At 47.3% G+C, this 14,146-nt stretch overlaps 1 protein-coding gene across 6 annotated transcripts in view; it reads left to right on the top strand.

Moving 5' to 3' along the window:
• Positions 1–13,933, top strand: part of LOC100273674 (uncharacterized) — a 28,127-nt gene extending 14,194 nt beyond the window's left edge. The window contains exons 9-14 of one of the 6 annotated variants that reach the window (XR_002266933.2): positions 6,588–6,689; positions 6,762–6,834; positions 8,720–8,787; positions 9,068–9,181; positions 13,405–13,465; positions 13,542–13,933. Coding sequence is in view for 2 of the 6 variants with exons in the window: in NM_001360290.1 (NP_001347219.1) it covers positions 6,588–6,689; positions 6,762–6,834; positions 8,720–8,787; positions 13,405–13,465; positions 13,542–13,681 (444 nt within the window). In the remaining 4 variants the exon portion in view is untranslated. Of the gene's footprint in view, positions 1–6,587; positions 6,690–6,761; positions 6,835–8,719; positions 8,788–9,056; positions 9,193–13,404; positions 13,466–13,541 lie in introns of those variants that run through there. The other 5 variants (XR_004855890.1, XR_004855889.1, XR_004855888.1 and 2 more) reach the window with 5 other exon arrangements.
• Positions 13,934–14,146: the final 213 nt, after the last annotated feature.

Here is a 14,146-nt window from a genome sequence, read left to right as displayed (position 1 = left end):
GAGCTAAACTGTGTCAAGCTCATTCTTGACTGTTTTGGGGAAGCTTCTGGCTTAGTAACTAATTTGCACAAGAGTTGTGCCATCCCAATAAGATGTGAAGATGAATTGCTGCTTGAAGGGTGTAACATTCTGCAATGCTCCCCTTCTTCCTTCCCTTGCACTTATTTGGGGCTGCCTATTTCAGATAAGAAGCTTAACAAGAATATATTGATGAATTGGGTTGACAAGATTGCAGATAGACTGCCTAATTGGAAAGCTAGGCTCCTTAACCTTGCTGGAAGGACAACCCTTGTACGCTTTGTGCTTTCAGCCATCCCAGTTTATCTCTTCATTGCCATGAACGTCCCTAAGTGGGTGATTAATAAAATTGATAGAGCCAGAAAAGGATTTGTGTGGAGAGGGAGAAAGGAGGTGAATGGAGGAAGCTGCCTTGTGGCCTGGGATAAAGTCACAAGACCCTTAAAGCTTGGAGGGTTTGGGATTCCTAATTTACAACATATGCGGCCCTTCAAACCAAATGGCTATGGCTACAAAAAATAGATCAGAGCAGACCTTGGCATGGCTTGAATATCCCCATTCAGCAGCATGTCAAAGACCTTTTTGCAGCCTCTCTAATTTCTCATGTGGGAAATGGCTCTAATACCTTTTTCTGGACAGATAAATGGCTAAATGGATGCTCCATCAGAGATCTTGCTCCAGAAGTGGTGTCCAAGGTTGATAAACAAGCTCTTACCTTTATGACGGTGGAACAGGCCCTTGAAAACAGGCAATGGATAGCTAATATCAAACCCCCCGTTCTTTGGTTGGAATTCAACAATTTCTTCTCTTATGGGATGCTTTAGGTGAGGTGCAACTTTCTCAGGAGGAAGACCACCATGTTTGGAGACATGAGGCATCAGGGCTATTTACTTCTAAATCCTGTTACAATGTCTTATTCTTCGGCTCTGCTGTTTTTGAGCCTTGGGAGAGATTATGGAAGACCTGGGCTCCTCCTAAATGTAAGTTTTTCCTTTGGTTGGCGATAAGGAAAAGTGTTGGACAACTGACAGGTTACAGAAGAGGGGGATGCCACACCCAGATGTATGCCCAATGTGTGATCAAGCCTAAGAGACAATTCAGCACCTCCTTACTGCGTGCATTTGCCCGACAATTTTGGCACACAGTCCTTGTTGCTCTTGGCTTGGAGCACCTCACTCCGGCAGCTGATGAGGAGTCTTTTGCAGACTGGTGGGGAAAGGTGAGCCTAAGGGTTATCAAGACTAGGAAAAAGGGGCTTAACTCTTTGATCATCCTGGGAGCTTGGTGCCTATGGCTTCAGAGAAACAGAGCAGTGTTTCATGGGGAGTCTCCATCCTTGCCCAGGATTTTTAGATGTTTCTCAGATGAGTGTGTTAGCTGGGCAATTGCAGGAGCTAAGGAGATTGAGAGCCTTGGCTTAGTTGCAGCCCTGGGCGAGGTCGGGTCAAGTTACGGTACCAGTTTGTAATTACCTTCGGGTTTATGTAGGGTCCTTGGGAGATTTTGCTCAGCAACATCTCCTTTTTGTAAGGTTTTTATTCCTCTCTAATATATAAGATGCGCAGTTCTCCTGCGCGTTCGATAAAAAAAAAGTTCCTCGAGGGTAAGATCATCACGTACCTGCAAAAAAGTGGGGAGAGGAGAGGTGCGACGAAGGTGAAGACCGAGCTCTTGAAAGCGTTCGTTGAGGCCGCGGATGATGTTGAGGACAAGAGTCCCGTTGGAGACCGGCTCGCTAAGGTCACAAAGATCCTCGACAAGCTTTTTGTAGTGGCGGCAGTACTCAGCAGTAGAAAGATCGCCCTAAGTGAAGGAGCGTAAAGCTTGGTCGGCGTAGAGGACGCGTGTCGTGCGATTCCCGAGGAACTGGGACTCGATGGCGAGGCACATGACGCGAGCAGTGGCGCCACGCTCGGAGATCGTGTCGGCGAGGTTGTCGGTGATGGTGCCGTTGATCCAAGTCCGAACAACGTCATTCATGCGAACCCAGTCGGGTGAGTGGTGGACGTCATCTGAAAGCACATGGCACTCCAGAGAGAATTTGGTGAGGGTGAGGAGGAAGGACTCACGCCACCGAGAGTAGAAGCTAGAGTTGACGTCGGGGAGGAGTGGTACAAGGGCGCGGATGTTCTGCACGACAATGGCCTGGGCGTGCAGGTTGAGAAGAGTGGCCGCTTCGTGTTGGAGGAGGACGACAGAGAGCTGAGCAGTGGAGTCAACAGGAGTGCCGTCGGTGAGATGATGTCGTCGACTTGAGGAGGAGGTAGGGTTGCCGCTGCACGTTCGTTGGCAGCACGGGCGAGGGCCGCACGAATCCGGGCATCGACAGCATCACGCTCGCTCTGAGCGAGGGCGGCTTCCTGCTCTACAGCGGCGTCGCGAGCCAAAGTCGCCTCACGGGAAGCCAGGGCCGCACGCTCAGAGTCAGTAGAAGCGTCGGTGTCATGGGTGGATGGAGGGTTGACGATGACGAGAGAGATTGGCTGGAGGTCGGTCATGGGGAAGGAGCAGCGCCATAGGAAGGGGAGGGAGGCGCACTGGGGTGGAGGGCAGGAATCAAGGCCTAGGCATCTGATACCATGTAAGTGAATTGGAAGCATGTATTCATTGATATGATAGAGACAATATACACGTACATGTATATATAGGGGAGGAAGGTGAGAGGTAAAAGGAAGCCTTCTACACCAAAGGAAAGATCCTAAACTAGTATAAGATCCTCAATCAGAGGGATTGAGATCCTCCCCTAATTCTCTCTATCTATATTTGTGTCTAGACTTCCATATAGGCCGGTCGGCAGTTATGCTAGGCGACAGGCCCTACTGCACTTTCTAACAATAATTGATGAAGTCCTAATATGGGCCCAAGCAACATAAACACATAAATTAGGGACGATTTTTGTGGCACGTACATATCGTAAACAATTCATATAAATAGCGTAAACAATTCATAGATGTAGCATAAAAACCTAGGGATGAAAACGGTTGAAAACGATCGAAAAAACATCTAAATTGGTTTTGTTTTCATATTTTTTGATGGGACGAAAACGAAAACCAACGGTCGAAATACGAGACCGGGATTTTCGGTTATGCGAAAACGATCGAAAATGATAAACTCTATTCGAAAAGACAAATATTTTGTAGTTTCCACTAATACATAATAAAATGGCATATTGTCTATTTTTAAGATATTAAAATACACAAATAACCCTTCATCATTTGTAGTATTTAAAGTAATTACAACGTTTGTTTTTTCTCTTCATTCACTTGAACACAACAAAAGTCTGTAACTTGCATAAATTATACGCTAAATGTATCTCATATTATATAGAAACGGTAAAAAACGGTACCATCATGACTTGGAAACGGAAAATATGAAAACGATCGGAAAACTAGCCAAATCGTTTTCGTACCGTTTCTAATCGGTTCCCGAACGATTCGAAAACGAACGTGAAAAAACAGTATTCGAAGCAGGCATAGTTGTTAAAGCGGCAAGGCGAGGTAAGGCGACCGGCCCCCTTTTACCTTTTAAGCGATAAGGCGTAAGGCGTAAGGCGAGGCAACGCCTTAGTAATATGCAAAAATAGGCAATAAAAATTGAATATATAGGAATATAATCTCAAATAGTTAGGGATAATAGTATTATAGTAGCAAATAGGAGTACAAGTTCAACATAAATCAACATAATAGACTAGTCCAACTGAAGTAATAGATAGTAGTAGATAACACCCTCATCTCTCAATAGCCATCATCAAACTCATCATGAAATGTAGAAGGATTCTCTTCATCATCTTCCACCTAGTTCGCCTCATCACTATCACTCACATTTATACCCAGATTTAGAGAACTAAAATTGAGTTAACTAACTAAGAACACTGGCAGTTAACTGAAACTGAGTTAATTGAAACAGAGAGAGCAGAGAGGGAGAGAACAGAGAAAGCAGAGAGGGGAGATAACAGAGAGCAGAGAGGGAAGGGAAGATAGCGCACTGGGGGAGAGCAGAGAGGGAACAAAGCACACTGAGGGAGGACATCCATCCAAGGCGTCCACAAAGCGTCGCTAAGGCTATATTCAAGGCGCTAAGGCGACGCCTTATTGTCTAAGGTGGACGCCTTGCCCCTAAACCTTGCCTTACCGCTTAAGCGACACCTTAACAACTATGGAAGCGGGACGGTACGGGATTTTCCCGTCTCGTTTTCATTCCTATAAAATCCCTGGCCAGCGCGTCCCCCACCAGACACGCATGCAATTTTTAATTTTTATGGCAGGTGCTGTTTCCGATTCAAAAATTGTTGTGCATGCGAAAAATTTGCACGCTGGACGCTATGCGGGTGCAACCCAGGTTTGAGCGTAGAATTCTCAAGTTTTAGCGTAAATTATGTCAGATATAGCGTAAATGTTGTTACAATAGTCAACAAGATTTTTTTATGATAGTTATGGACACCATAAATCACACACACGATTTGGGATAGTTGCCGTAAAACACATTCAGAAGTATCGTAAATTGGCGTAAAACACATCAAGAAGTGTCGTAAATTGGAGTAAAACACAACAAAAAGTGATTTGAGGTAATTGTAGCGTAAAACGCAACAAGAAATGTTGTAAAAATCATTTGAAAATTACATAAGTCACGATTCTCATAGAGGCACTTGTTTAGTGCACATTAAGCCAAAATATAAGTCTAACCATCTACTGGAGGATGATACATTCTATCTAAACTAGCAGAAAATGCTTCCGTGTGCATCAAATATATCTTTTCCTTCCATGAGTCGAAGTTCTTTTCCTACTATTGGCCCATGTGTTGAGGTTCTTTTCCTCCCATGTTCCAATCTGCAAAGAGCAAAAAAACACCAGGTTCTTTTCCTCCTATTGGCTAGGATTTTTGTGATCAGCTTTGCGAAGCTATGCACAAGGCTGATAGGCCTGAAATCCTTCACCATTTCAGCCCCATCATTCTTTGGAATCATGGTTATATAGGCAGAATTAAGGCGCCCAAAATTATCAAACTTCCTGCCCCAAATAGCGGAGATTGCAGCCATCATATCAGCTTTTAAAATAGGCCAGCATACCTTGTAAAAACGACCAGTAAAACCATCAGTCCATAGGCCCAGGGGCCTTGTCAGCAGGGAGGCTTTTAATGATATCCTCCACTTCTTGCTCAGAAAAGGCGGCATCAAGCTCAGACATCTCAAAAGTAGGCATCCCCAGGGCTTCAAGATCAATCACCCTATCTCGATCAACACATTTCCAATAAGGTTGGTGTAGAAGCGATCCACACAAGCAGCCTTTTCATCATGGCTTGTTAGGGTATGGTCCCCATTCACCGGTCTAGACACAAAATTCTTCCTCTTGCGATGTCGAGCATGAAGGTGAAACAATTTTGTATTAGCATCTCCCTCCTTTAGCCAGGAAATTCTAGATCTAAGCCTAGCCATGGTGCACTTGAGAGAGGATAGCAGTATAACTTGCTTTTTAAGCCGGTTTTTGAGCCATATCTCAGCCTGGATGAGCACTCTAATATCCTGAGCCATTTCAAGCCTGTGGAGGACTTCCTTGGTCAAAGCAAGCTGAGAATGCATATGACCAACCTTCTTTTTGCTCCAAGCCTGTAACCTTTTGGTGGTCTCTTTGAGCTTCCTTTCTACAGTTTTAAAGGGGCAAAGGACCGGTATCACAACATTCCACCCAGATTGAACAACCTCCTGAAATCCTTCCAGCTTGCAGTAAACATTAAGTCATCCCAAGAAACATTAAGTCATTTTCAGAAAGTGTTAAGTTATTCTTTGTTATTCAATCATTCTTTGAGGTTTTCTCAGACATTTCTTTGTTATATTAAGTCATTCTAGCGTCCAGACAACATTTAAGTCGTTCTAGGTAACATTAAATCATTCTAAAGTCTAGGTAAAATCATTCAAGCATCTAGGCAACTTTAAGTCATTCCAATAAACATTAAGTCATTTCAGGTGAGGTGGCTCGGCTCACGTTAAATGATTGGCTCGGCTCTTGCTTGGGGAGGAGCTCGATCGCCGGAGCGCGCGCACGGGAGGCGGCTCGCCTAGTCGGCTCGGGGTCGCGGGCGGGCGCGTTGGGCCGGGGACGTGCGCAGGGGCAGCTCTATCCCGGGAGCGTGCACACGGGAGTCAGCTCGCCCGGCCGGCTCAGGGTCATAGGCGGGCGCGCGGGGCTTGCTGAGTCAGGTCCAGGTGTTGGACCCATGGTCTATCACCCTTGGTGATAAATAGATCTTCCCGCGATATATATATATATATATATATATATATATATATATATATATATATATATATATATATATATATATATATATATATATATATATATATATATATATATCGCGGGAGCGTGCGCACGGGAGTCGGCTCAGGGTCACAGGCGGGCGAGCGGGGCTTGCTGAGTCAGGTCCAGGTGATGGACCCCTGGTCTATCACCCTAGGTGATCAATAGATCTTCCCTATATATATATTCTGTCATTGTTGGGACTTCAGCATGTTTGCTGACTATTTTCTGTCTGTCTTGTTGGAAGGCAGTTGTTCAATAGATTTGCTCTCCGTGTAGGTTGCTATTTTTCTCATTCAGAGGAATAGGCATGCTTTAATTGGCCGGGCCATTGATGATCATGACATGCAACGAGTCCTTGAATTTCTGAAGTCTGATCCGGTGAGCTTTGACATTATAATTTTGGAACTGCTTAGAAGCTCTTTTATGAAACTAATTGGTATCTTCTTGCAGGTTGTAGATGCTCTTTATGATTGCAAAAGTGAGGTGATTGGGCCAGGTTTTTTTAGATTCAAGGCTGAAATTGGTATATTCTTTATATTCTGGCATTTCACCATATATCTAAAACAGTTAGTTACATGATTTTCATCATTTCAGTTCGTATGTGTGATAGCATGTCCAGTCCTGGGCAGAGGTGCTATTGAAAATTTGTGGACATCATTTCTAATCCTGGAATGTCTCTTTCTTGGATATAATCTGAGCTAGATTTGTTTGCTACTGCAAAAGGGCCTCTAGCTGAGTTGCTTAAGTGATCTTAAGTAGCACTACTCAGGTCCTAAGTTTGACTCACCATTGGAGCGGATTTCAGTCTAGGATTAAAAAAATCCCCTCATTTGTCCCACGACAAAGCACAGGGATAAGGTGCAGCCTTGACCGCGATCGTTCTCATATGGGCTAGTGCTGTTGTTTACAGCACTGATCTTCTTTGGGTAGATGGTGTGAAGTTGGTACCAGTCAGCCACCAGCGATATTGTCATCCGAAGCCCTGTTAACTGAGACAAACAATTTGAGTACCTTTTGGATAATCCTCGTTATTGAACATTTCAGATGTTATCTTGTTTTCCCCCTTTTATTGTGAAATGAATTTTGAATTGTAACTTAATCAAGTTGATTTGGTCTATATGTAAAAAGTTGTCAAACCTTGCATTAATGGTTTAAATATAGAAGGTGCTGAGTTTGAAGACAGGCTGCAGACATATCTTTTTTGCTCTAATTTAGTTGATGAGCTTGTACACTTTCAATTGAGGTTGGAGCATAGTTGTTAAGGCGTCAGTTAAGCGACGCTTAAGCGGTAAGGTGCTGATTAGCAGCAAGGCGTCCTTGTTGCCTTAGATTAGAGAGTAAGGCGCCTTGGCCAATATGGCGTCGCCCTGGTGCCTTGAATCTTGCTAATGTGTCGATTTGAGGACGCCTTGAAGACCTGTATGCATGGATTTAAAGAGATAAAACCGAGCAGGCGAGAGGAGGCGCGGTGGCGGTGCGCAGGACGCAGGCGGCTGTGGCGCGCAAAGCTCTGGGAGAGGCGTGGCAATGGCGTGTGGGAGAGGAAGAGAGAGGAGAACTGCAGGAGAGGGAGAGGAGAGCGACGGCGCTAGGGGAGAGGGAGAAAGAGGAGCAGCGGCGTGGGGGAGAGAGGGAGAGAGAGCGGCTGAGGGAGAGGGTTACTGGCTTGACTTGTATTAGGGTGGCGGCTGAGAGAGGGTTAGGAGAAGGGTAAGTTAGGTCAAGTAGTGGGCTGGCTAGGCCGGGAAACAGCAGGCTGGTGGCCCATTTGTCCTTAATCCCCTTTATTTTTACTCATCTTTGTACTTCTTATTATCGAATCAGTAAATCTATTAGTTATGTATTTATTTTTTTCTAATCTTCTACTACTATCTATTAGTTATGTTGGGTTTAAAGTTTATTATGCTGTCTTATGTTGAACTTGTACTCCTATTTTGTACTATCATCCCTACCTATTTAAAACTATATTCCTATATTTATATATTAGTAAGACGTCGCCTCGCCTTACACCTTACCACTTAAAAGGTAAAAAAGGGGTCGACCGCCTTACCTCGCCTTACCGCCTTAACAACTATGGGTTGGAGATTATCTACATTTAGCATGAGGGTAGGCATTAGGAGATCATCTACATTTTATCTCAACAAGATATCATGGTTTTTCTCTGTGGGTCAGCTTTTCTGCATGTTTGTTGGGGGCAGGCACTAGCATAGTTTATAGGGATAAGGACTAGGTGGTAGTGCTTCATTGCCATTGGCATCCCTACCTAGGTTACTTATTGCCAATTATTTTTTTCTTCTCTTGCATGACCTTATATCCTTGTTACAGTTCATTTACCAGTGCAATAGATGTTTTTTTTAATTTCAATTTTTTCTGTAATTTATTGTCATCTCATCTGAATCGTCTTACAGATTTCAATGGAGTTGTTCTGGTACAAAATTATTTGGAAAGGACTGGACGTGGGAGTTGGGCAAAACAGGTGCCTTACCTTGAAAATACCTTTATCTACAGTCATTAATCGATGTGCATTTTGATATTCAGTATTCTTGTCAGGAATGTAGTGAAATAATCGCAAACTTTTTAGTCTTTAAACTAGGTGATTTATTGCCTTATATTATAATTCTGTTCAACTTGTGTGGCTAAAATTCTAGCTGCCATTTTATTGATGTTTGGCTGGTTTATTCTGAAAAAAGAATGATGTCAAGGAAGCATATTACGTCCTAGTTTCATCTTGTTATAAAAGGGCAGACCTGGTGCAGTTGTGAGAGCTATCTCATGGAGCCGGTCACGGACTTGAAGTAGCCTCCGTGCATTTGCGAGAAGAAGGCTTTCCTCAGGTCATGAATTCGAAGCAGCTTTACTTGTAGAGGAAGGTTTGGCTCAGGTTATCTCTTAGTTGCAGCTTCTCCGTATTTGCAAAGAGAGGGGAAGGTTTGGCTCATGTTATCTCTTCCTTAAAAATACTCGACCTGCGGGGATAAGACAACCCGAGCATTATATTAAGAAGAAAACCTTCTTACGTAGGTTGAGAAACTCCTCGAACCCTTGCCCCACCCTACACAATGGCATCGTAGACCATGTGAGAACGACTGTGATTGGCGCTGGACTTTAGAAATATACTTTGGTGTGGGGACAAACGAGGAGATTTTTGTAACCGCAGCCTAAAATTCGCTCCCACGGGAGTCGAACTCAGGACCTGAGGAGTGCTACTTAGACCACCTAACCAACTCAGCTACGCAGCTTCCTCGTATCTTTGAGGGAAAGGTTTGGCTCAGGACCTAAGTGCTACTCAGATCACCTAACCAACTCAGCTTTCGTATTTGCGAGGGGAAGGTTTGGCTCAGGTCGTCTCTTATACCCTACTCATCTGGGAGCTTCGGAACTAGGTCTATCCTTTTTTTCATCTTATTATAGCTGTCTGGTAGTTTGAGCTTGTGATCCTGTACCCTTCTTCCACTATTTCTTTGTCAAAGAACACTAAGGGCTTGTTTGGGATCAAGGGGATTGGAGGGGATTGAGGAGAGATAAAATCCCTTTCTATTCATAGAAAGGGAATAGAAAGGGGATTTTAGCCCTCTCAGGGCTTGTTTGGGAGCAAGTGAATTGGAGGGAATTGAGGTAGCTAAAATGCTATTTCTATTCAAAATTGAATAGGAAAGGGATTTTAACCCCCTTAGGGCTTGTTCGTTTCTACCCCAATCCATATGGATTGAGGGGGATTCAGGGGGTTTCAATCCCTAGTAATTCAAAATCTCTTCCAATCCGTATCAATCCCCTTCAATCCATATGGATTGAAAATAACCGAACAAGCCCTTAGGGATGCTTTGGTGACCATGGAATTGAGAGGATTTTGAACATTGTTGGACAGTAGAATTAGAGAACCCTAGCTACAGCCAACCAAAGAGGACAAGGGTACAAATAGGGGGAACCCTATTGGGCCAGCTAACATAAGGCCTAGATAGGGTCTGGTACATAATGCGAGAAGTCATCGAGAATGAGTAAATAATACTTATAGCCATAAATGCTGATTACAGGAGATGTCCATACATCAGTGTATCAGATCAAAAATTCCTGCTGCTCTAGAAAAGAAGGTGGGGAATGGGAGCCTAACATGGCGACCTAACTGACAAGCATGACACAGGTGCTCAAAAGATCCCCTACAACCAGAAAAGAGGTACTACTGGAGAGCTTGGACATCACATCATGCCCGGGGTGGCCGAGACGGCGATGCCAGGTCACAGAAGAGGCGGCCGCTGCAAGAACATGCGGGGCAGAGGTCGATGTAGTGGAAGCAGACAAGCAAAGCGTGTAGAGGGGCCCGGGGCTGTCACACCGAGCGAGAAGGGTCCTGGTGGCAAGATCCTTCAGACAGACCAAACGGGTCAAACTCCATAGAACAAGAGTTGTCAGTAGTGAACTGACGAACAAAAAGAAGATTGTGAATGATGTTGGGAGCAACAAGGACTGGTTAAACGGAAAGGACCGGGAAGGACCGCGTCACCTACTGAGGTGACGAGTAGGGCAGACCCGTTTCCAACAACGATGGAAGAAGGAAGGGAGGGGTGGGGGGGGGAGGTGGAAGACAGAATACCTACGTCCGGGGTGGTGTGGTAGGAGGCGCCGGAGTCAGTCACCCAGTCAGAGACCGAGGTGGGCGGGGCCAGCGTCATCGTGGAGAAGGAGCTGGCGAGAGACTGCGCGTCCCACCCATTAGTCCAGGGCCCCCACAAGGGATGGGCCGAAGGCCCCGGGAGCGGAAGAAGGCCCTGCTGAGGCTGGGGAGGAGCCGAGGGCGCTGCCGGAGGTGCAACGACAAAGAAGACCTGCTGAAAGGCGGTGGGGCGAGGGGCTGAGGCACCCGCGGACGGCCCGGGCCACATGTGAATGATGCCAGTCCACGGGTTGTAGAAGGATGGCCACCAAGAACCACCCGGAGAGACACCTCGGTCGGCCGACGTGCCACCGCCACCGCGTCCACCCTTGCGATCGCGGCCGCGACCGCGACCCCCTGGAGCCAGTAGGCTGCCGTGGAGCTCCAGAGGGCAGCGGGACCGAAGTGCTGTGAAGAGGAACCCCCTAGAGTCGGAGGGGGCAGCCCGAGGCGCGCTGTAGAGCGCTGTGGCGGGAGCGGTGGTCGCAGTGGCGGAGAGCCGAAGCTCCTCGAGAAGCAGATCGTTCTTGACCTCCGCAAAAGTGGGAAACAACTTCATGCGGGTAAGGATGGGCACCACTTGATCGAAGCGAGGACTCAAGCCGCGGAGGAGGTTGAGCACGAGGCTCTCATCGGTGATGGGGGCCCCGAGGGTACAGAGAGTGTCCGCCATCGTCTTCATCTGACGGTAGTACTCGTCCATAAAGAGATCTCCCTGAGCAAGCTGGCGGAAAGCGGTCTCTAGGTACAGAATCCGAGTCTGGTGGTTGACGAGGAACTAAGCCTCAAGGGCACCCTAGATCCGGTGAGCAGTATCTTCCGACACTCGAACGATGTCCTGAAGCTCGGCCGTGAGGGTGCCATGGATCCAAGAAAGCACCACCTCATCCACTAGGAGCCAATCCTCCATTGAGTCAGTGACCGCGGAGAGGACGTGGTCAGCGAGGGCGTAGCAGCGGAGGGTCTGCAGGACCTGGTCGCGCCAGCGAGGGTACTGAGTGGAGTCAGGCGCGAGAACGTCGGTGACGGTTGCTCGGATGCTGGTGAGGGCCGTCGCATGAGCGTGAAGAGAGGCGCGAAGAGTCGAGGCTGGGGCGGGTGCGGGCTCGAAGGCGTCGACGCTGTGACGAGCGAACGTGGGGTTGCCATCCGACACACCCTTGCCAGCGAGACAGTGGTAGGTCTCGGCGTACTGGCGTTTGATGGTGTCAAAAACCGCCTGCTCCTGCTCAAGAGCACGGACAGCGTCCTGGGCCTGCTGGCGAGCCGCTGTAACGGCGGCCCGGGTGGCGGCGAGGATGGCTGCAACGTCATCCGAAGGAGCGCGCAGTGATGAGGTGAGGGCGAACGGCTGGCTATAGACGGTCGTCGGCGGTGGGCAGTCACGCATGTGGGCCCCAACCGTCATAGGTGGGGTCATGCCAAGCGGGCCATGGGGAAAACCCGACGCCAGTAGCTGGGAACGAAGCAGGACAACATCAGGCAGCACATCCGGGAGGGAGAGCACGCTGGAGAGGAAGCCGGGGGAGCCGGCAGCGGCCGACGCCTGGCCGCCTGGGGGAGGACCATGGCGTCGGGGAGATGCTAGGGGCCGGGCGAGCCCCGTCGGGGGCTGGACACAACCGCTAGGGGGGCGGGCAAAGGAGCGGCTGGACCCGGCGGCGGGTCGGGCGCTAGCGAGACTGGAGCCGGCCGGACTTGGCGGCGGCACAGGCAGTGGAGGCGCGTCGGCGGCCATGAGGATGAGCCCCGACTGCGTGCCAACAGCTGGAGAGGCGCACACAGAGGGAGGGGGCGCGGCCAGCGCTGCCCGGTAGGAGAGAGGGAGAGGGGGGAAGGGCTCGCCGGCGGAGGAGGGAAGGGGCGGTGGCCGGCCAGCCATGGTGGCAGCGGCGGCTGTAGGGAGGTTAAAAAAAACCTAAGGCTGAGATACCATGTTGGACAGTGTTAGAGAACCCTAGCTACAGCCAACCAAAGAGGACAAGGGTACAAATAGGGGGAACCCTAATGGGCCAGCTAACATAAGGCCCAGATAGGGTCTGGTACTTAAACACTCTAACAAACATGATTTTGGGGTGGGGGGGGGGCTGGGTCTGTAGTTCCCCACTCAATTTCCTCGAATCACTCTCAATTCGCTGGTCACCAAACTAGCCCTTAGATCTCCTCCAATTCCCTTGCTCCCAAACTAGCCCTTAGTCCCCTCCAATTGCCTTGTTCCCAAACTAGCTTTCAATCCACTACAATTCCCTTACTTTTAAACAAGCCCTCAATTCCCTTCAATTCCTTTGCTCCCAGGCCCTCAATCCCCTTACAAACAAGCCATAAGAGAGCTGTTCCAACACATTAGGCAACTCGCCCTCAAGAAAAGGCTGCCAATATCTCTCAACATATTGTGGCGAATGGTAATGCATTTTACTCTCTTGACTTATCATTTTCATTCTACAGTTCCGGGAAGCTGCAATGTCCAAGGATGATACGGAATTGCTAAGGGTCATGGCCAACTACGGTATGTGAAATACATGTTACTCTATAGATGGATCTAAGCTTTGCTACCATGTTCTGAAACTACACTGCTTGGACAGGGGAGGATGTAGTTGAAGCTCTGGGATATGAAGTGGATCGGCTGGAGTCTGAGATCCAAAAGCTTGTGCCTGGGATTAAACATGTTGACATCGAGGCACACAATCCCGAAGGACTTGCTCTTAGAGCAGAAGTTTTGTAGATTACCTGTGTACATTGCATTTGATTAACACTGTTGCTGGTCGCTGCCAGTTTGATTTGGGTCCACCACCATTCGATAAGATTGTCTTCCATTGGCAATGTAAGAATCAGATGGCTGTTGTTGCGTAGCGAGGCGGTATTTTTATTTGGAAGAAGACGTGGTCGCGCCTGACATGGAAGGCTTTATGTTCAAGGTTGGCATCAGTATGTATTTTTGCCTTGCGATGCAGTCCCATAAGTATTACTCCCTCCATTCTAATTTTTATAATTTGTTTAACGTTTTCAATCTCAAATTTGACCACTCATCTTAATAAAAAATTATGAAAAAACGAAAATTTTCATTGTAGTTTTGTTTATTATCAATTATACTTTATATACTTTACATATGACTTTTTTTTTGTTTTCTTAAGATGAGTGGTCAAACTTGAGGTTGAAAAAGTCTAAGGAATTATATTTTGAAATAGAG

Source organism: Zea mays, chromosome 2, assembly GCF_902167145.1.
Source record: "Zea mays cultivar B73 chromosome 2, Zm-B73-REFERENCE-NAM-5.0, whole genome shotgun sequence".
NCBI lineage: Eukaryota > Viridiplantae > Streptophyta > Magnoliopsida > Poales > Poaceae > Zea > Zea mays.
This window is presented reverse-complemented; position numbering and strand designations above follow the sequence as displayed.